At 36.2% G+C, this 20859-nt stretch overlaps 2 protein-coding genes across 2 annotated transcripts; both read left to right on the forward strand.

Moving 5' to 3' along the window:
• The first annotated feature begins 931 nt into the window (after positions 1-931).
• LOC103934761 (protein CONSERVED IN THE GREEN LINEAGE AND DIATOMS 27, chloroplastic-like) lies at positions 932-2392 on the forward strand. Its single transcript, XM_048575748.1, has 2 exons — positions 932-1312; positions 1767-2392. Exons 1-2 carry the CDS (start codon positions 1079-1081, stop codon positions 1788-1790), a joined length of 258 nt encoding a protein of 85 aa, XP_048431705.1. The 5' UTR covers positions 932-1078; the 3' UTR covers positions 1791-2392.
• An 8055-nt stretch (positions 2393-10447) lies between these two features.
• Positions 10448-12139, forward strand: LOC108866188 (probable membrane-associated kinase regulator 1). The gene has a single exon (XM_018644386.2). The coding sequence runs from the start codon at positions 10564-10566 to the stop codon at positions 11737-11739; it is 1176 nt and encodes a 391-aa protein (XP_018499902.2). The 5' UTR covers positions 10448-10563; the 3' UTR covers positions 11740-12139.
• Positions 12140-20859: the final 8720 nt, after the last annotated feature.

Below are 20859 nucleotides of genomic sequence, written 5' to 3' on the forward strand. Positions count from 1 at the left end.
CTCGCCATTTGTTTGTATTGATAAATTATGGAAGATATTACTATATAAAAGGATTTGATTGTTGCTATTCTTTTGAACCTTGCAATCTTTTAATTTCGCCCCTCCCTCAGTCAATTCCTGACTTCGCCACTAATACTTGGCGAGACAAATTCAGACTAAATACATCAGGATAGGCGTAAATGCTCTTAAAAAATGACCTGAGCTACTAAACAACACTCTTAACAAGTGAATTGAGCTACTGGCCGCTTACGCCACCCTATGAAAAGCATGAGGAATCCACACAAAACTGCATGGAAGGGTAAGACTTCCACATTGCATTTGCACTATCAACATCCCCAACACACTTTCTACACAAGAACAAAATTATTTTTCCGAAGTCCCTAACATTTGGATAATCCGATTCTCAAGCCTACATAATGGACGGTCCAAAAGTACACACACAAAGGAGAGCTTGCACACGTGTCCAATTGTGTGGGTCTCGCCTTGGAATGTAAGTCTTTAAATATGGAACTGGATCCTCTCCTGAGCTCAGGATGGGGATCCTCATGAGCAATCCATCCGGACAGTTCAAATTCGATCCAATGGATGGGGATCCTCCTGAGCTCAGAAGAGGATCCAATTCCTTTAAATATCACACATTTTGCCTACCTGGCTTTGGGTCATTGTCCAAACAAACCCTTCCCCTCGGATCAGGATCCTCTCCTGATCTAAGGATGAGGTTCCTCCTAATCAAGAGTGTGGGGCGTTGGATTTTCATCCAACGGCTACAAATAGGGGGATCCCTTTAAAGTTATAATAATTATAACCATTGGATTTTTATCCAACGATCCATATTTCTTGGTCAGGAGGATCCTCATCCTTAGATCAGGAGAGGATCCTGATCCCTTCCCCTCCAAGTAAATTACAAATATGATTTTCCGAATCGTTTTCCTCCACGTAAATAATGAATGGTCCCTGAAAAAACACAACCATCCCTGAAGAAACCCTCGTCTCCTTCCCCGATTTCGTGCCCGTTGAACAAAGAAACTTCGAATATCCCTCGGCCGCGCTCCAGTTCGGTTTGATTTCTAGGAAATAAATGCTCCAGGCGCAGGTGTATTGCTCTCTGCTCTTTAGTCCTCCACAAGTCAAGTTAGTGAAGGTTGGTAGCAGCTCTAGCTCATGGCTGATCCAATACCGTAGTGCTCAGAGGCTACCCAAGGAGGTTTCTGTCAAGGCCTTGAAAGATGGGGCAGGTGGGGAAACGAGCGGCTTCCGCAGGCAGAGTTGGGATCCCGGGTCAGAAATTGAGGTTCCTTTTGAGCAAAGGCCGGTAAGTTTTCACTTTCTCCGTCTACTTTTTCAGTACTCTCGCTCCTCCATCGTTCAACAGAGAATTCAGAAGGCACACGTTGTTCTTAGCTAGGTCCAGTCCGTAATAACTCGCGGTTCACTACTTCAGGACAACAAATTGAGATATTAGTTTTCTAAACCAGAAAATATTAAAGGACGCATAACCAAGAAGAATGAGTATGAGAGTGACCTCTATATATCCGCAGTTCAAAACAAACTTCTGGCTCTCACAGCTGAGTAACCTCTATCCGCACTTTAAGTCATGGGATTGAATCAAAGCAAGTAGGTGATTGAATCCCTTATTATGCACCCCACTCATTGACAGCAAAGAAAATCCATAAACAAAACAAATGGATCCTGGCGCATCATGCCATGCAATTACAATATATATGCCATCAAAAACCCGTACTTACAGTAATTTGATGCCATGACAGGTGAATGAGTACTCGTCTCTTTAGGACGGAGTCTTGTACTCGTGGGGCGAACTGGGACCTAGGGCCTTTTTTACTTCGACTTGGAGGTTTGTGGTTGGTAACTTTCACAACTCTAGGATTGCCTATTGCAGCTGCAAGCTTCAATCCATCAAGGGTAAGATATAGATATTGCGCATTTGGAAGTCAACATCAGAAAATATATGTGGATATGATGAGAATCAGTACTGAACATCCTCCTTGAAGTTGTGCATGCTCCCATGGCAATAACATCTTTTGCTTGGCCGATATCATAATATATGTGTAGTAGTGTAGAAAGCCAAAAAGATTAATGCCCCGGCACCACCAGGTTTCGGAACCGGAAGAGAATGTTCTCTGTGCTTCCATGCCTAAGGCTAAGGCTATACTCAAACGGTCAGCAAAATCACATACAGAATTATTGACATGCTACTAAACAAGTTCAATAGGAAATATACATCTACCCCAGCAAGAGGTAATTCATTTGTCTTTCCTTTCTATGTTCCAACCTTGCAGGACCCTCTAAGATTTGCGCTAGCGGCTGGAACTGGAACTCTTTTTGTTGTATCGTTGATTGTCTTAAGATTTTATCTGGTACGGTTTTTAGCTTACTTGACAGCTGCGGAAAAACTATACAGTCATGCTTCCTCAAATATGTAAATGATAATCTTTACAACCTTGATAGCAGTATGTGAAGTCATCTCCGTCTCCAATAACACGACACAAAAATGATATATTCTGGATAGTAAGTGCCAGCCATACTTGGCATCCAAACACTGGCGGATCTAGAAAATAATATTGGTTTTTTTTTTGGGGGGGGGGGTGTCAGTAAGAATAGCTCACATAGACACTGGCGGATCTAGAAAATAATATTGGTTTTTTTTTGGGGGGGGGGTGTCAGTAAGAATAGCTCGCACAGTGCGCAAATTTTTTTTTACCAGAAATAGCATGCATTTCGCCATTTCATCGAGTCTTGGTATCCTTGAAGTCATTTGGAAAGGCATACTGCATACCTGGTAATGCTTCACTAATATGTTTCAAGGCTACTCCCATATGAATGCTTAACAAAGAAACACACCTATTTTGAACACACTAACAATGTTTGATATCATTGCATCCCATTAAAATGTTTTTCCAAGAATGATGATGTTTTGTTATTCACTGAAATCACCATTTTATTCACTTTTCTTTCAGACAAATTTTTCAAACAGTTAGAGGGCATACTCTAATCTTAAAAAATGCAGCACCCAAGGTATCTATGGACATTCACCGTTCAAAGGATCAGCACCCAAAGTATCCATGGACGTCACCAGAGTTCAGAGGGGCAGCTGACCCCCCATGCCATTCAATGCATCTGCCATCCGCCATCCGCCATCCGCCATCCGCCATCCGCCATCCGCCATCCGCCATCCAAACAACCTTGATTGGTGGCATTTTTGGTCAAATCAAAAGCAGCGCCTCTGATGTCAGAACTCATGCATTATACTGCCATATATAGCTCAACCAAATTAGTGTAAGTCCACAAACAATATCCCTATCAATCAGGTTTCTAGCACGGGCTGTGAGCTGTAAACAATGGGACCGCAACAATATGCCAAGAGCCATTTGTGATCATGGATGCTAACAGGTATACCATATCATAGTGTAAGTTAGGCCCAAATGGTACCCCTCCCAGAGAAGCTCTGCAAACTCTAGACAAATGCCCTTCAGTATATGCTACTGTCATGGTAAACACTAATATATATCAGGATAGGGGATCGTCGATTTTGCACTAATTGCTGCTGTCTAAGCTTTCTGCCACCAGATTCGAGCAAAGCACCGTTACCATGTAGGGATCTTAGAATACACAATGCGTCAACTACTGTGCCTTTTTCACTTCCGTAGACAAAACTTGCAAAATGTTAGCCACATCCAACATGCAATTCCACCAGTGTTACCATGACATATTTTTAAGGACTGGTGCTTTTCTCTCGATATAAAAAGTACCTAAGCTGGAAGCAATATCGGTATTAGACTATTAATCCGTTTCTGTGCACATATTTCTATTTTTTTTCTTCATTCTTCATCAATTTATGTAATGTTGTACCATAATCGAAACGGTAAGCAATCCCTCATGAACCATTCGTGCAAAATATTACTAAACTCAAACTCATTTAGCCGTTGAATTAATATTGTGATAATTCAATGAGTGTGCAAAGTAAAAGAAATCAGCATTTCCCCGTACAAATGTCCATGTTGTAAATATTATATGTAAATCCCCAATTATTTCTAAAGATGGACAGTAGTTGTGAGATTCACTCCACATCAAACTTCAATGATCCGAATCATTTATTTTGTAAGTCTCGATTCGTAGATTTTCCTTACAAAAATTCAATGCAATCCGAGCGCCTATTTTTATTTGAACAATAAATTATCTACACTAAAAGGGTTGGGGTGAGGGGATGAGGGGGGAGGGATAGGCTAAGCGTCACAAAGTGCTAGCAATAATATTGTTTAAATTCGTCTTTGACGAGAATTAAACCTAAGACCACTCACTTACCAGTGAAGAGGAATAGTACTAGACTATAGTACTAAATAGCGATTTGCCTATTTTTGTTGTTTTTTATAGAATAAAGTGTTCGTCAATCTCTTTAAACTCAGTTAGATGTCTAAATATTTTCAATTGGCTAATTTTTTGCAATGATGATCTATAAAGTGCAAATTGAAAAACAAACCATTTGAATCGTTGAAATTTAATGTGGTGTTGACCCTACAACTAATCTCCACTTTTTAAAAAAATTGGGGATTCATCCACTAAGGCCTCCAATTATATGCAAATCTATAGTAATTGAATCATATATAATTCATGGGACTTTCTTGGGTGGTATAGAGTACTCAATGCTCTGAAGGTTTTAATTGTAGATCTTTGTTAACAATGCAAAAATCAAAATCTAACCGTTAGAACACTTTAAAGTACAGAATACGCAATAATTTTGCATATATCTCACCGCAGATCCTACTCCGTTGTCCTTTTTTAAGCTTATCCGAGTTCATTGTCATGGATATATGTAGCAAGCCACACAATAAAATACTACCTGGCTAGCCACGTAAAGCCGACAATTCCTATCCGCGGGACACGTGTCTTAGTCCAAACACGTGGCATAGTCAGAGAGCACTACCAAAACATTATAAAAGCCATGCAATCCCACGAGAAATCGGATCCAAGTTAATCAAAACTGAAGTCCAAGATTGGAAGAAATATAACCGAGAAATCGAGATCTCAGAGATGGCGAGCAAGCAAGAGCAGCAGAACAGAAAGCCAGCTGAGGGTGCAGAGGCAAGAGGGAAGGTAGAGGAAGGGCTGCCGATGAAGGACAGTCCGTACCTGCAGTACGAGGACTTGGAGGATTACAAGCGTCAGGCGTACGGAACACAAGGCCATCAGCAGGTTCAGCCAGGGCGAGGGGCTGGCTCCACCGAGGGCCCCACCGTCTCCGGCGCCACGATCACCTCTCAGTGTGATATTTCTGCCACTGAAGCTATTAACCAACAAGGAGTTCCTTAATTTAACTTAGTTTCCTTCCTTGTTTTTCTTTTTGTTATGAAATACGTCATAAAACATTTCTATTTAGTTATGAAAAAATTGCATTAGTAATGCATGTGTTTGTGTCAAGATCCAATAGAAATGTGACTTTGTGTTTGGTATGGATTGGTTTTTGTTTTGGGATCATGTTGTCGGATCTAACTAGGGATCATCTAGATTTATCCGACGTTAATTTCATGCATTACTCTCTTATAACAGTACAAACGAGAAAGTAATTAACTCTTTGGAGGATCAATAATAGTTTCCTAATTCAGCTTGCGTTAATTTGATTCAACAATTCTAGGTCATAGGGCTTGAATTTGAAACATGTATTTACTAACGAGGAGTTATTCAAAATGCAATTGTAATATAGTGGATATTAGGTTTCACTAATCCACGCGGATAGTAATTTATACGGAATATGTTTACTGCCCATGCAACGTGGCATCTGTTTCATATAAGTCATTATCTCATGACATATAAGTCATTTTTTGGTGCGGAGTTGGGAATGAAGACATGAAAAGAGGCCGTCCAAACCCTACGGGCTTGTAGTCCATAATTTTGATTCAAGCGTGTTTCAGGGATGATGGACGATGTTAATTCAATGCCCGTATGCGTAGGGACGACTCCAGCATTTTTCTTAAAATGAAGACATTAATTATATTCTGACTGAAGTTCTTCGTGCATGTATTGTAATAGAAGACATATACATACACAGGGCCAGCCCTGAGAATTTGGGGCCTTAGGTGAGCCTTCGAAGTGAGATTCTAAAATTCTTTAATCTTCGGTTCTTTTTATATTGATTTATATAAAAAAGAATTCGCTAAATATATAAAAAGTTCTATTTTCATATCAAATATTATTAAAAATTAATATCAAAAGAAGATAAATATACAAATATTATTTAAACATCACACGATTTACGTTTTTAGATACAAATGTACTAAATGTTTGCAGTCAAGAGTTGAAGATTGAGAGTGAAGAACAATAAAACTTGATGATCAAGAGAGTAAATAATAATAAAATTTGATTGACGAGTATAATAAATTCAACGCCAATTGTTTCTCTTGTGTTTTTTTTTTTTCTAAAATCAACATCACACTAATGAATTGATTATTAAAATAATCCTTTGAATAAAAAGTTATTGAAAAGAAAAAAACAAAATTCAAAGTTTTGATTACCTTAAAGTACAATCTTTAAGACCATATGATAGTTGGTTTAAACATTTAATAGAAATGGAGAGAATGGGAAGTTGGTTTAAACATTCGATAGAAATGGAGAGAATGAGAAGTTGAAATAAAAAAGATTGCAAAGAGACTTGAGTTTTATAACTTTATATGCATTTGACATATGGATTGGTAGTAAATTTGAAAAACAAGAAAAATCTAGTGACTGAAAGGCAGTTTCGTGTTTCGAACTCAACACCCCAAAGAAAAATGAAGCCAACATTTCCACTGCACTAACAAATGAATTATGATATTTTTTTTTATTTTATTTACATGTTAATTACAGGATATAAATTTTTTTAGGGACGCTTTTGAAGTGAGTGCCCTAGGCGGGCGCCTACTTGGGATACCTTTAGGACAGGCCTTGTACATACATATACATACATACATACATATATATATATATATATATATATATATGTCTATCTAATAAATCCCCTTATCATTTTCTTGAGTTCATTAAAATTTCATGAATTTTGAATTGCAATCAAACTGTAATAGTAACTATAAACGCAACCAATAGATAAAGATTTAGCTATATAATTACGAGAGAGAAGAAATAACTAAAGAACTTGTGCCACGAAAAACCATAGAGAAAATTTACATGCAGAATTTGAAACTGAAGAACAAGTCATGATAAATTCGAAACAAAGCATCTTCTCCTCTCTAGCAAAATTCAATAAACTTTCAAACAATAGGTATTTGGATAATAGAACGTATCTTTTGTGAGAGCACTGTCCATTATTTATAAAAGATCAACCTTAATTACTCTCCTATTAGAATCAACATATAATACCAACAAAGAATTTATATCAAACTTTGAGTGCATCAGTTCAAACAAATAGATTTCAATCTGAATTATAATCCTAAGAATTAGGAAATTACAAAGCTATTCAACAAGACTTTTTCATGTCAAATTGAAACACTATAGCCAGCTACAATATTCAATTTCATACTTAGACTCACAAACCACAATGGCCAACTTGATAGATTTTGAATAGTTTCAATGCTGCGAGGGATCAAGAAGTAATAAACTTAAAAACCAACGTATGTTTAGGACTGCTTCTCTAGTACACTTAATCTCCACTAATAGGTGGTAATTTTCATATTAAGAAGGAAATGTTTTTGTTGGAACTAAATTTGTGCGCATCTACGAATAGCTTACTGACGCTTGACTAATTTGATCGTCTGAACTTCATGGACCATGGGCATTCTGGTCCTTCTTGCCATTCAAGGTGCCACATGTCATGGTCTAGAAAATCATGGTCCCATAGTTTTATTTTGTAAATGTATGACCTAATTACATCATTCAGAGCCTTGAGCTGGTGTAAGCATGCTAATGCGCATCCGAGAAGGCTATACTTTCGTGTGGTTTTGGCTACTATAAATTTCTAAACAAGTGACTGCAATTACAATATATCATTGTGAAGGTCTTAATTTAGGGTGTCAAGCTCAGTATTAGTAGTGGTACTATTGGTAATGAAGACGTAGGAGTAGACATATTAACAGGTCGTATTCAAATCAGATTAGCCTTGATCTATTTTTGGATTCATTTACAATCGGATTAATGGATCTGTAACCTATTTGGATCATCGAATATGACTTGTTCATCCAGATCTGATTAGCGTCGAATTCGGGTTCAATCAGATCCTTATCAAATCTAATTTAAAGCCTAAGAAAATTAAAAATATAATTAGTACCCTCGTTCTTTTTTATATTTTTCTGTTTTTAATTAAAAGTTTCATACTGAACAATAAGAAAAGCAGATATAAGTGTATTTTTATTGTATTAAAAACTTAAATTACCACACTAAAGTATGAATAATATATATAAAAATCAAATAATATGTTATCTTAAGTCGAGCTTATTATTAGATGAATTAGCCTCAACCTATATCGGGATCCATTTATAACGGAATTATTGGATTTAGATCTTATTCGGATAATTGGATTGAAAGTCACGATCCATATGCTATCAATTGCATCGGATTTGGATCAGATCCGAGCTAAAATCTGATCCATTGACAGGTCTATGTAGGAGTAGTAATAAAATCAGTATTAGTAGTAATAGTGTTGATAAAGATGTAGGTCCACGTCACCGAAATCAAGCTTACTGAGCAGATATATTCAAAGGTAACAGTAAACATGCTTCGGCGTGCTTGTGTCGAATGTGGAAAGTAATATGGGAATAACCGATCATAAAAGAGTTGATATTCATGATGGGCGAAACAGAGATTTAACAATAACCACATATGACTCTATCCCTTTAGCGAAGATAAAATTCTTGACGATTTTCTTCAATCTATTCCCATTTGCCAAACTTCTTTAGCCAAGACTCCATCCGTAATTAGATAGACATATCCTTTTAAACTATATGTTATTCCTCATAGAATTATTTTTTCACCAAGGATACCTCCTTTTACATATGAGACTCTCAGCAAAACTCCTAACCCGATAAGATCACTTTTAGAATTTAGACTTACAAAAGTCCAAAATAAGCTAGCTCGCTAAAGATTCTTGCTTTACAATCACTGATATCTGACCTAAACGTTAATTTCGATACAAACACTTTCACACAATGTTAATAATCAATTCATTCATTTTAGAACACATTTATATTTTTATTAATATTATACTCTAGATCTATTAAAATATTAATCATGCTACCCCTATATATTTATACATACGAACTAATAACATTATATGATAGTATGACAGTCGCGTCTCTTAAATTGTTTTCCCGAACCATTAACAACATTAAATTAAGGACAAACTTTTCTTTGTCCCGACAGTTAGGGTTCTTTTTTTTTCAATTTATTGCATTTTTTTCCTAATGTAGAATATCGTTTATACTAAATAAAACTTTATCCAACCGAAAAAATGGGAAGAATCTCAACTGCCATAAATGATCATTTGTACCACTCCACTTGGAGATGGGCATGCACTATTAGTAATCACTTTCACTTCCATATTTTCATGCGCTCCAAATCCCGTTATATATTTCAAAATAAAAGGAATAAACACAGAAACAAGAGACAAACTCGGTCTCAGCTAATGGCCGGCCACAAACTCCAGTGTCCAGTGTCCAGTCTTCTTTTTCTTCACTCCCAAACAAGAAAAAGGAGACACACTATTCAATTGGGTCCGTCCCCCCTCTCCCTGTTCCTAATATTCCTTCTTTATTGCTTTTTCCGAACTCCACTTGCTTTTTATTTATTTTTTTTTATTTCGGAAATAATTTTTGCACATCATTTTCACTTCTTGTATAGGAGAGATACTCTCATGTAACCGACCATGCCACATGGCAAATATCAATTGAACATCCAATTCTTTTACCCATTAATATCCTAGAAGATTTCACAAAACCCTTATCCTTAGTTTTCGACTATTCAGAAATATTTTAGCTGATGAATTAGAGTAATTTTTTAACGCATGACTAACATTTAATTGATCAGTGACAAGACCATGCAATGGTTTCAAGATAGAATCTCTTAATCAGGCGTAGGGTATTTTGAAATAAGGAACACTAATGAAAAATACTTGAAAATTTTGAGTTTTAACTATAAGAACAAAATAAATGGTAAAGTGAATAGTACCAAGTTTAACTTTTTAATGTAAAAATATGATTTTTCGTTAAAATAAATAGTACCACAGACTTTTCGTTAAAGCTCCTTTTGAAATATTTTTTTTTAAGGACAATTATTTTGAGTGAGATTTAGGCTAAATAAGACAAGTGACCACATCGCACTAATAAGTTAAGAAAAATAATTATAAAGGTATTGGTAGTGCTTGTGGGTCCCCTTCATTTTTAATATTTTAAGTTTGGAATTTTCTTCTCTTTATATTCCACGTCTCACTTCCGAACTCCTAAAGTCTCTGACCTATCTCTACTTATAATCCTCTCATTTCTCAACATCCTTACAACTCTCATTTCTTGATAGAGTAAAAAAAAAAAAAAAAAAAAAAAAAAGGAGAACCCCGGTTCAGAAATCACAATGGCAGCAATTACAAACATTGCTGATGATGAACAAGAAGGAATAGTGATTGATGAAGATTCAGCCTCTGTCTCTGACCAATTCGAGCAAGAAGAAGAAGAAGATGACGTGTCACTCTGTGATCTTCCAGTGAATTTGATCAAACAGGATAAAACCCAACCTTCCAATCCCGAATCTGATCCTCACCATGTCGCCACTGAAACCCAAGATCAAGAATTTGATTTTGGTTCGTCAATGCGTCGCGGGCCAAATAATTTGTTGACAGAAACAAAAATGTGTGCTGCAGATGAAGTGTTCTTCCAAGGCCAAATTCTACCTCTCCGTCCCTCCGTCAGCTCCGACACCTGCTCCAACGGACTAACTAGGCAGTGTCTGTTGAGTGGTGTCGGGCTCAGAAGCAGCAGTTGCAGAAGCAGAATTAGTCACAACTCATCATTCAGCAGCAGCACCAGCTCCACCACCACCGTAACAGGCATTACTTCAAAGCCAGGAGGAACAAGACCAATAAACCAATTCTACACAGAGCCAAGTCCCAAACCGCAAATCAAAATTCCAAATTCTCGATTAGAAAAGGCAGGCAGCCGGCATCATAAGTCCTCGATGTGGGATTTTTTCCGGTTGGGATTGGTGCGTGCTCCGGACATGGAATTGCAGGATTTTAACAAGGTACTTCGTACCAATAGTAGTACAAGTAGTACTCGCGCGAATAACAACGTGAAAAATTCCGTCAGTCGAAATAGTAGTGTTAGTAGCACCAACAGTACAAATTTCGTCTCCAATTACAGCAATGCTGCTAGTACTATTAGTGGTTTGAAGTCAGAGAATTCGAAACCGAGGAAGCAGAGTTTTTTTAGCAATGTTCATGGCTGCAAGTGCTCCATCGAAACGATGGCGTCTAATAACGTGATCATCAAGAGCCGATCGAGTAGCGGTAGGAGTAGTAGTACCGGTCACATCAATGAAGGTGGAAGTGGAAGAGCGGCAGCAGCTGATTTGATTACGCGTGCCGAGTCGAAAGAAAAAGTAGCGATAGAGTTGAAGATGACGATGAAGAATAATAACAAGAAGCAGCAGCAAAGTTGTAAGCAAAAGGAAAAGCAGGCCCTTTCACATCACAGAACAAATGAATGGCTAAAGCAGCTCTCGCATGCAAACTCTCCTCCTGTGCATGTTTAAAGTTGATGCCGGTGGCGGTGGTGGTGGACCGGTGGTGGGGATAGAGATTTAAAAAGGAAAATGATTTATTTACAGCTTTTTCATTTTTCTGTACACTTTTATTTATTTTCGTCCAGCGTTTCTTCTTTAATTTATAAATCTAAATGTCATATATAATAGTGTCCAGAGAGAAAGATGGGTGTGGGGAAGTCACTTTCTCTATTGTAAAAAAAGATTTCGTCTAGAAAGCTACATCGATCCAATGTCTAGAAGGCTTTATCTTTCTTGAAGAAAGCTTGGACTTTGGACAAACAATTATAGGCTCTCTAGCATGCCTGCAACTTACTTTTTTTTTTACTATCATTTTGTTTTTAGCTTTTTTTGGGTTCGCTTTAATTTGAAATAATGTTACATTAGTATAGTTTTGTTGTTTGTTGTTAGCTATAGGGGCACCAATATCAGGAACTCTTTCTTGAGATTAATGAACGAGGTTGTAAACTTTTAGGTTCTCTGGGTATAATTTTTATAATTAGCTTTGAATTTGGGGTTTAATTAGATTAATTATATGTCTAAGCATGCTCGGCGATGATATATATATGAACACATTCTAAAATATAGTTGTGGTTGTCATGATTAAAGTGTGAGTGTAGAAGCTTTTTGGGTGGATGTTGTGTGGTGGGGTTTTAGACATCTCCGATATGCATGTACATTGCAATATGTTTGAAATTTCGTGACTGTCACAAGGGTGCACGAGACAGAGAGAAAAAGAGAGGTCGGGAAAAAGCTAATGGAAGAGGGAAGCTAAGGAATATGGAAACTGATGAAGTCCCTTCAAAGGTCAAAGAGAATGGGAAAAGGGTGTTTGGAATACAAGCTAATAAGAGAGCTGTTGAGAAAAAGTAAGTAGAAGAAGAAGAAAAACTAGTAGGGTTTTGACACAGGTACTGTGATAATTCTAGGGTTAGGAAAAAGCCGACCGAGTTAGACCGAATTTTGTGCTTTGGTCTATCTTTCAAGAAAATACAACTTTTTATACCGAACCAAAGCAGACCAAACCGCTCTGATTTTGAATGCCCTTACATTAACTTTCATTTTGAACCAAGCTAAATAGAAAATCATCCTTCTCATCTCCACTTAATCCAGTTACTCAATAGAATTCGCATCTTTTCTACACTTTCCCTTGCTCATAATTCACAGCTATTAATTATGTCATACGACATTAGAAGCCACAATTAAGTCAGATTTACTCATGTATGTAAGCCAAATTTAACATAATTGAGTTTTTAGATTGGCTCCACCTGAGTTCCCATTTAACGAAACCCGATTGAACCGACGCTTAACGAGGTTTGATACGGTTCGCAAATTTTTTTCATCCAAACCAGTCCGATCTTGGCAAACTATGAATATGGGGTTTTAATCAAATTGGGCTATAGTTCTGCATATTACCAGCCGTTGGAGATGGCTTAAAAACCCAAGTTCATAGTAGACTCAAAATATTGTTATCAGACTAAGGGTGAGTACGGTCCGATTTGAATTTGTCTTGGAAAATATTAGTATTTTAGGTTTGTTTTATTGTTTGGTTTTCTTGTGAGTTTAAATTTGGGCTTAGACCATTAAATTAGGGTTTTGTTTGTTTGTCTATTTGGGATTAAGGTTAGCTCTCTATAAATAAAATGTTCTGTTATTTAGCTAGAACAAGTAAGTCACAATATAGTCCTTTTAATATGTAGTTATCTTGGCATATTTGTAGTGTTCTCTATGCTCAATTAATTGAGTAATCTATTTTTAGTTTGGTTTGATTGTTCGTCTATTATGCTTATTTTGATTTTCAAACCCAAAAATCATAACCAAACCAATTACTACATAACAATTTGATGGGGTTCGAATTTGATGAAAATTCGAATTAAGTGCACCGAACCAAACCTAACCAATTTTGAACCTTTTAGTATGGTTGGTTTCGGCATTAATATAAGGCTTATTAGTCGAAATCCCCCCTGAAACTGTCATTGAGTCTCAGTTTACCCCCTGAAACTGGTTTTGTCTCACTTTGCCTCTTGAAACTGACATTTTCAACTTTTTTGTCTCACTTTACCCACTTTCGTTAATGGACTGTTAAATTTAAGGGTATTTTAGACATTTTATTTTTTACACATTAATTTACTTCTAGCCTGCACACTAAACAAACCTCGATTTTATTTTTGAAACTCTAATTAAAACCCATAAATTTTGGGCATTTTGAAAATAAACTATTCAATCAATAGAAAAATTCCGAGCAACAAAATAATTGTATCAACCAAAATAAAGATTACATTCTTTTCGTAGAGTCGTTTCACTTGCAAGATCCATGTATTGGCTCGAAATTTTGTAATTGAAAAATATCATTACAACAAAATCATTATACCATTAAGCTATCATATCCAAAATACTTCTCAAACCAAAAATATCATTTAAAGCAAATGTGCATAGTTTGAAACAAAAAAAATTTACATTGTTGAGCACTGATTCCTTTAGGCATGAGCTTATTCAAAAGATGGTTGTATTTCTTGTGGTTGAGAATGAGCTTGTGGGGCAACAAATTCTACTTGACTTTGAGTGTGTGAAGCACCAAATACTTGAGGTTGAGCTTGTGAAGCACCAACAGCTTGTACTTCTCCTTGTGATTGGAATTGATCATAGCACCCTCATTTTGGATTCCTCCTTGTGACTAAAATTTTTTTGTTTCAAACTGTGCACATTTGCTTTAAATGATTTATTTGGTTTGGGAAGTATTTTGGATATGATAGTTTAATGGTATAATGACTTTGTTGTCATGAATATTTTTCAATTGCAAAGTTTCGAGCTAATACATGGATGTCTTGCAAGTGAAATGCCTCTATGAACAAATGTAATCCTTATTTTGGTTGATACAATGATTTTGTTGCTCACAAATTTTCTATTGATTGAATAATTTATTTTTAAAAATGCCCCAATTTATGGGTTTGAATTAGAGTTCCAAAAATAAAACTAAGACTTGCTTAGTGTGCATGCTAGAAGTAAATAAATGTGTAAAAAATGAAATGTCTAAAGTACCCTTAAATTTAATAATCCATTAACGAAAATGGATAAAGTGAGACAAAAGAGTTGAAAATGTCAGTTTCAGATAGCAAAGTGAGACAAAACTAGTTTCAAGGGGTAAACTGAGACTCAATGGTAGTTTCAGGAGGCATTTCGAATAATTATCCTTTATTCTTTCATATTTTCAACATTATAGTCCAATTACGATAACAAAAATCCAATAATTTGGTACATACTTTTCTTACAATACATCTACTCATCCTAAAATCCAAAGTAACATCAAAGTTTAAAGATTAGTAATCAATTTATAAAGTTAAAACTCAAAGTCTACAATGTTGCATCAACCTTCAAATTGAACTTTCTTACCTAATTATTAACCAATAAAAAGACTTCACATACATTAATCAATTAAATATCAATGTGTAAGTGATTGATCCGGTTTCATTTTAGTCGGTTTTAAAAGCTCAAACCCGCAACCAAACCAAACCAAATTGAAAGGCCAGATGTGGAAATGGGGGTCTCATTTGCTTCTTATAAAACTTGTAAATCTTTTCTTCGGAATTTAACAAGAAAGTGACTCTCTTGTCGTACATTGTTTTTTAGTAGTCTAGTTTTCTACGTTCTCTTTTGATTGTTGGTTGCTCTCTATACCACTTCTTTCTTTTAGCTTCGTATCTTATACTCTTATTCTTAATACTGTGAGTGTGAGTCATTCTCTTTCCCTCTTTTAGCATACGTATGCAGTCCATATCAATGATAAAATTAGCTAAGTGATTTATATTTTTTAGTTATCTGAAATCTCATATGAATTTATACCCTCTTTTTAATTTGTCATATAAACTAAAAATTTAAGCGATTTGTCATATCAAGTTTCGAAAATCATTAATTTGCCAACTCCATTAAGTTTTTCATTCAAAATAAGTCATATACTAGGCACATGACTTATTTTCAAGGCTATATCAGACATTTCAACTCCCCATTCTGATACATTTCAAGATTATTTGGACATTTCAATGTTATCTCGGACATTACAACTCCTTTTTTTTAATGAACATGATTGACCAGATTGAATTTTCAAAGCTTGTAATTATAGCGAAACTTCATGTTAGTGAGCCTATTGTATTTTTTAGTAGTTCACCATAAGTTTATGAAACGAATGCGAAATTCTTTCATACCAAAAGATAAGTAGAGAACTTGTAAAAAATGTCAAAAGTTGAAAATCAATTTATCACCTATCCCTAATCTACGTATATCTTTGTATAAAAACAATAAATAAATAAATGGATAAACTTGTGAAAATGAGGTCAAAAGTCCAAAATAGCCCTTCTTTTGGATGGAAAACTTAACTGAATTAGGGTGAGATAACAAACTAACAATTTTAAAAAATTCATATGACAAATTAAAAAATATGTACAAGTTCATATAACTACTTAAAAAATTTATCTTCCGTAAAAAAATGTGATAAATACGCGTATTGTTTTCTTCTTCTTTTTACAAACTCCTATTTAATTTTATTCGTTGATTTTATTTGATTTATCTAATCCAATAACAAAAAGTAAAGAGCAATATCCATAAAAAAGTGTTCAAATTAGCTTTCAAAAAAAAACAAAAAATTTGTAGCACATATTGTGACAACCCGTTCCAAATTTTATCGGATATCCCCGAAGGGACAAGGAACCAATTAGAAAATAAAAGTGAAGCTTGCAGCTAATCAAAAAAAAGAAAGAAGAAAAGAAAAGAAAAAAAAAAAAAAAAAAAGGAAGAATGCTTCCCGTGCACCCATACCGCACCACCGCGAGGCCATCTTCCAAGGCCGATTCCGGCCAACTCCGGTGGAGTTTTTCGATGCCGCCACCACCATCTTGAAGCTCTCATTCCCCTCTACAAAACCCACCCAAGAACCACCTTGATTAACCATGGGATGTGGAGGTTTGAGGCCACGAAAGTTGACGAAAATCAATGGTGCTCCGGCCACCCTTTTCGATTTTCCGGCAAATCGGCAAAGCAATGGCCGATGCCATCACTTGGGCTTTGTAGCCCATCATCCCAGGAGCAAAACCCAACCAACCTTGACCCCGTTGGACCATCGTAGACGACGAATCGACGTCGGGAAGTTTTAGGCACCCGCCGGCTTCGTGGGCAAATTTGACCATCTTCCGTCTACTTTTGGACTTCGTGGCAGGGACCAATCATTCAGGACGCCTCGATGCGTGCGCTAGAGAATCATAGCGTGGACTCCAGGTAAGTGAATCTTTTCCTTTTTATCCCACATATTATTGAGAGTTCTATCGACACCTTTAAATTGATTAGCCATATTACTTTCATATATAATTATTGTGAATGCTTAAAGTACTATATGAACTACGAATGGCTTGATCCCTGTTTAGGGTACGTAGGCAGTCTAACGAGACGTTAGATGCAGCCATAAAATATTTGAGACAAAAACCTTGCTTCGGAAATTAAGTAAGACGAAGGAAATTGGTAAAGGCAAGTTTTAGTTTTATGAATTAGTTAGCTAAATTAGTGTTAATTGGGTCGTCATGGATAATTATCCCTGATAATGAGTAGTTTGGGAGTAGGGCGTTATTGATTATACACTTCTCACTGTATTGTTTATAATTGAACATGCTACGACATGGTTGAGTATTAGATTGCATCATGGTATATCAATATGTATATTACTTGCATATAATTATTGGGAATGCTTTCAAGTGCAAAGGTGAACTCAGGACACCCAGGTAAGTTCAGGTGAGTTTATGGTACTAGTTGAATCGATTGCGTTATAGCATGACTACAGTTATGTGTTAGGCAACTTCGATACTGTCGTACTGATTGCCATGAGTTGCACATGTTATATTGAGATGCATTGAGAGCTCATAAACCTGCACCCTGGTGTTAGTGTTCCCGCCCGTGGCCAGGGCACAGTCCTTCACGTGATGTTCACCTCCACACCTTACGCTCACCTTGGATTCAAGGTAGGTGCACAGTCCTGTCGTACAGACCACTTTAGGTGGTTCCAACTCGTAGGTGACCCGCGATTATTCGCCCAGTCTTCACGTGATCGTAACACTTGAGCGCATTTATTTACACCCAGTCCTGTCATACAGACCACTTTAGGTGGTTTCGACTCGTGTGCAGGTATACTTATTGAGCTATTGGCTAGCCAGGATTGACGAGATACGGATAAGTCGTACAGGTCACTATAGGTGACTCCGATTTATATGCTAGCCAGGATTGATGAGATATGGATAAGTCGTACAGGTCACTATAGGTGACTCCGACTTATATGCTAGCCAGGATTGATGAGATATGGATAAGTCGTACAGGTCACTATAGGCGACTCCGACTTATATGCTAGCCATGATTGATGAGATATGGATAAGTCGTACAGGTCACTATAGGTGACTCCGACTTATATGCTAGCCATGATTGATGAGATATGGATAAGTTGTACATGTCATTTTAGATGACTCTGACTGATATATCATTTTGTATTGATTTAGTTCATTTGGCCTACTTATTGATGTATGGTGGAGTTGATGGCAAACCGTGGTTTTGGTCATTTCTGAGTATGGTTTGGATATATGTATATATGTTGTACTGTCTTATGGAAAACGATACGGGTTTTACATTTAGGGGCATTACTTTTTGAGAGGTAGTAACTTTGGGAAGTTTGGTTTTATTGCTTACTCACACCTTCTGTTTGGTGCCCTCCAGGTTTTAACTGCTGAGTTTGTATCGACAAGAATCTGTGACGAATCTTTGTATTGATGGATATTTTTTAGGGTATGATTCTTACCCATATTACTGTACCTTACTTATGCTCTGACATCGCGTGTGAAATGGGTTCGCTCCCACTCGTAGCGCACTCTGGTATTTAGTCACTTTTAGATTCAAATTTATTCACTTTTTATGCACTATCACATTTTATGGCTTCGTCACCTTCCAGGTGTCGGCCAGCACAGCTCGATTCAGGGTCCAAGTGGACTTTCTGGGTCGGGGTGTGTCACATATAGAGATACAAAAATTCCAAATAATAGTTAAAAAGTGCGGAATTTTCTAAATCATGTATATTCAAAGTATTAAATTTACCTTGTTGAAATGGAATGGCCAACTTTGAATTTCATCAAAAACTTCCACATTGATACTGACTTTTTGGTCTCCTCACATCTCTATTAACTTTACAGGAAGAGATATATTTGATTGTTTCCTTTCCTAGTTACATCCCAAGAGCTGAGGAGAATTACATGCATGCAGTAGAGTTTTGAGAAATTAAAAAAAAAAAAAAAATTCAAAGAGTTGCTCTCCATGACTTTGAAGGTTCCCTCTCAATATGTTGTTCATTTCACGATTTTGTCTATTTTGTTATTTTAATATTTTGTTGGCTGAAAGTCTCTTTCGAGTATTAAGATGGGGCATCGACAGGAGAAACCCTGTTGGTGTAGGGTTTGACCACCCTAGCGGCCAATGATTGTCAAACTTGTTTTACAGCCAATGAATGACTTCTTTTAAGCTAACATTCTTTCTTCACCAATTAGTTACTTAATATTCTAGAAGTGGAGCAATTTGAGATTCTCTCCTCGGTCCATTAAAGCCTAATTCCAGAAAGATTTCATTAGTTTTCAGATTGCGAGAGTCACGCTACGCGTCAAGGACTCATAGGGAGTATTTCAACAATTAAAATAACAAACTTCTTCCACAATGTGATGTGATTTGGTTCTATTCCATATGAAAAATAAATGAGTAAAGAGTATAATTGTCATTTAGTCACCTCAATTTGCAAGAAGAAATTGATACCCTTTTTATATGGGGACAAATATCTTCATTAAAAGGAAATGATATTTATGTTATGCATGATGACCCAAACATAATTTTCTAAATCTCCTTCAAGTATCAATAATGCATAGAACCAACCAAATTGGAAGCTCATTATTAGTTGTTTGATTTACAATGTGATAAGCCAATGTTGAATCACAACGCTGAGTTTGTAATGTCTAAACTATTTAAAGTTTGTTTTTCTTCTCTTTTTTTTTTTTCACTAAAAGACAATTGTATTCATACAATAAACCTGTTCGGCCCCAAAATTCAAGTTTGGGCCATGGGTAAGTAAATTGTAGTAGAAGGCTTGGTATTTTGCCCAACATCGGTTAGGTAAGTTTAAGGTGCTCGGTCCTCCAGTCCAAGACAACAATAGCCCAGTCGAGTCTTTATAACTAAAGGGCTGTGGAGAGATTATACAATTGAGCACGATTCGGTGGAGTATTAGATACACTAAAACTGTTATGGATTGGCAATCGAGTGTAATAAGTATGGAATTCGACACCACCACCACCATCATCTTACTCGCCGGACTCACCTTGGCATACTCGTATCAACCATAAGAAGGACATAGTTAGCTTTTAGTTCATCGGTCTACGTATCAAGTAATCTTAGTAATTTTTAAGATCAACAACATCCTTAGAGAAGAGCTAACCATAACGATGAGTACAGCAGGTCTTATCAAAGACAACCTAAAACACCCGCAATCAAAACTGACGAGAGAGATTTGTGCTAGGGGCTTTTTTTTTTTTTTTTTTTCTTTTTTTCAATTCACCCACTTTGAGACCTTGATATCAATTGGTTCTCTCTTATATTACTCGAAAACTCGAAACATAGTAATATTTGACTCATTTGAAACTATGTTTTTTTTTTTCCCTTGAAAAAGCACTTATGCTTAGATTCACTTTCAATAAAAACACTTATATTAAAAACACAGTGAAATTTTTTTTATGAACTTTCAAGTGGTCCATGAAAAAGCACTAATATTTTTTTTGTCAAACATTATTAGAATTTTTTTTTGATGATCTAAAAATACTTTCAGTTATTTTAAAAGTACTTCCGGTTATCGACAACAAGAATCAAATGGTTTCTACTTCTTTTTCTAAGATCAGTCAAATGGCAAAACCAAAGACTTAATCCTGGGAAAATCGAAGGATCTCCACCATTTCATGAGTTGTAAGTCCTATGCCATATTCCTAAACGCATCATAACACTGTTGTTTTTCCAAATTCTTAAAAATAATTAAGAACATGATTCCTCTCTCTCTTT

Source organism: the organism of the source record quoted next, unplaced genomic scaffold, assembly GCF_019419815.1.
Source record: "Pyrus x bretschneideri cultivar Hongxiangsu unplaced genomic scaffold, Pyrus_bretschneideri_v1 Contig8, whole genome shotgun sequence".
NCBI lineage: Eukaryota > Viridiplantae > Streptophyta > Magnoliopsida > Rosales > Rosaceae > Pyrus > Pyrus x bretschneideri.

Coding starts and splice junctions, on each gene's coding strand:
- LOC103934761 (XM_048575748.1), top strand. CDS start 1,079: ATGCTCCAGGCGCAGGTGTATTGCTCTCTGCTCTTTAGTCCTCCACAA. Junction 1,313..1,766: donor TTCCTTTTGAGCAAAGGCCG/GTAAGTTTTCAC, acceptor ATGCCATGACAG/GTGAATGAGTACTCGTCTCT.
- LOC108866188 (XM_018644386.2), top strand. CDS start 10,564: ATGGCAGCAATTACAAACATTGCTGATGATGAACAAGAAGGAATAGTG.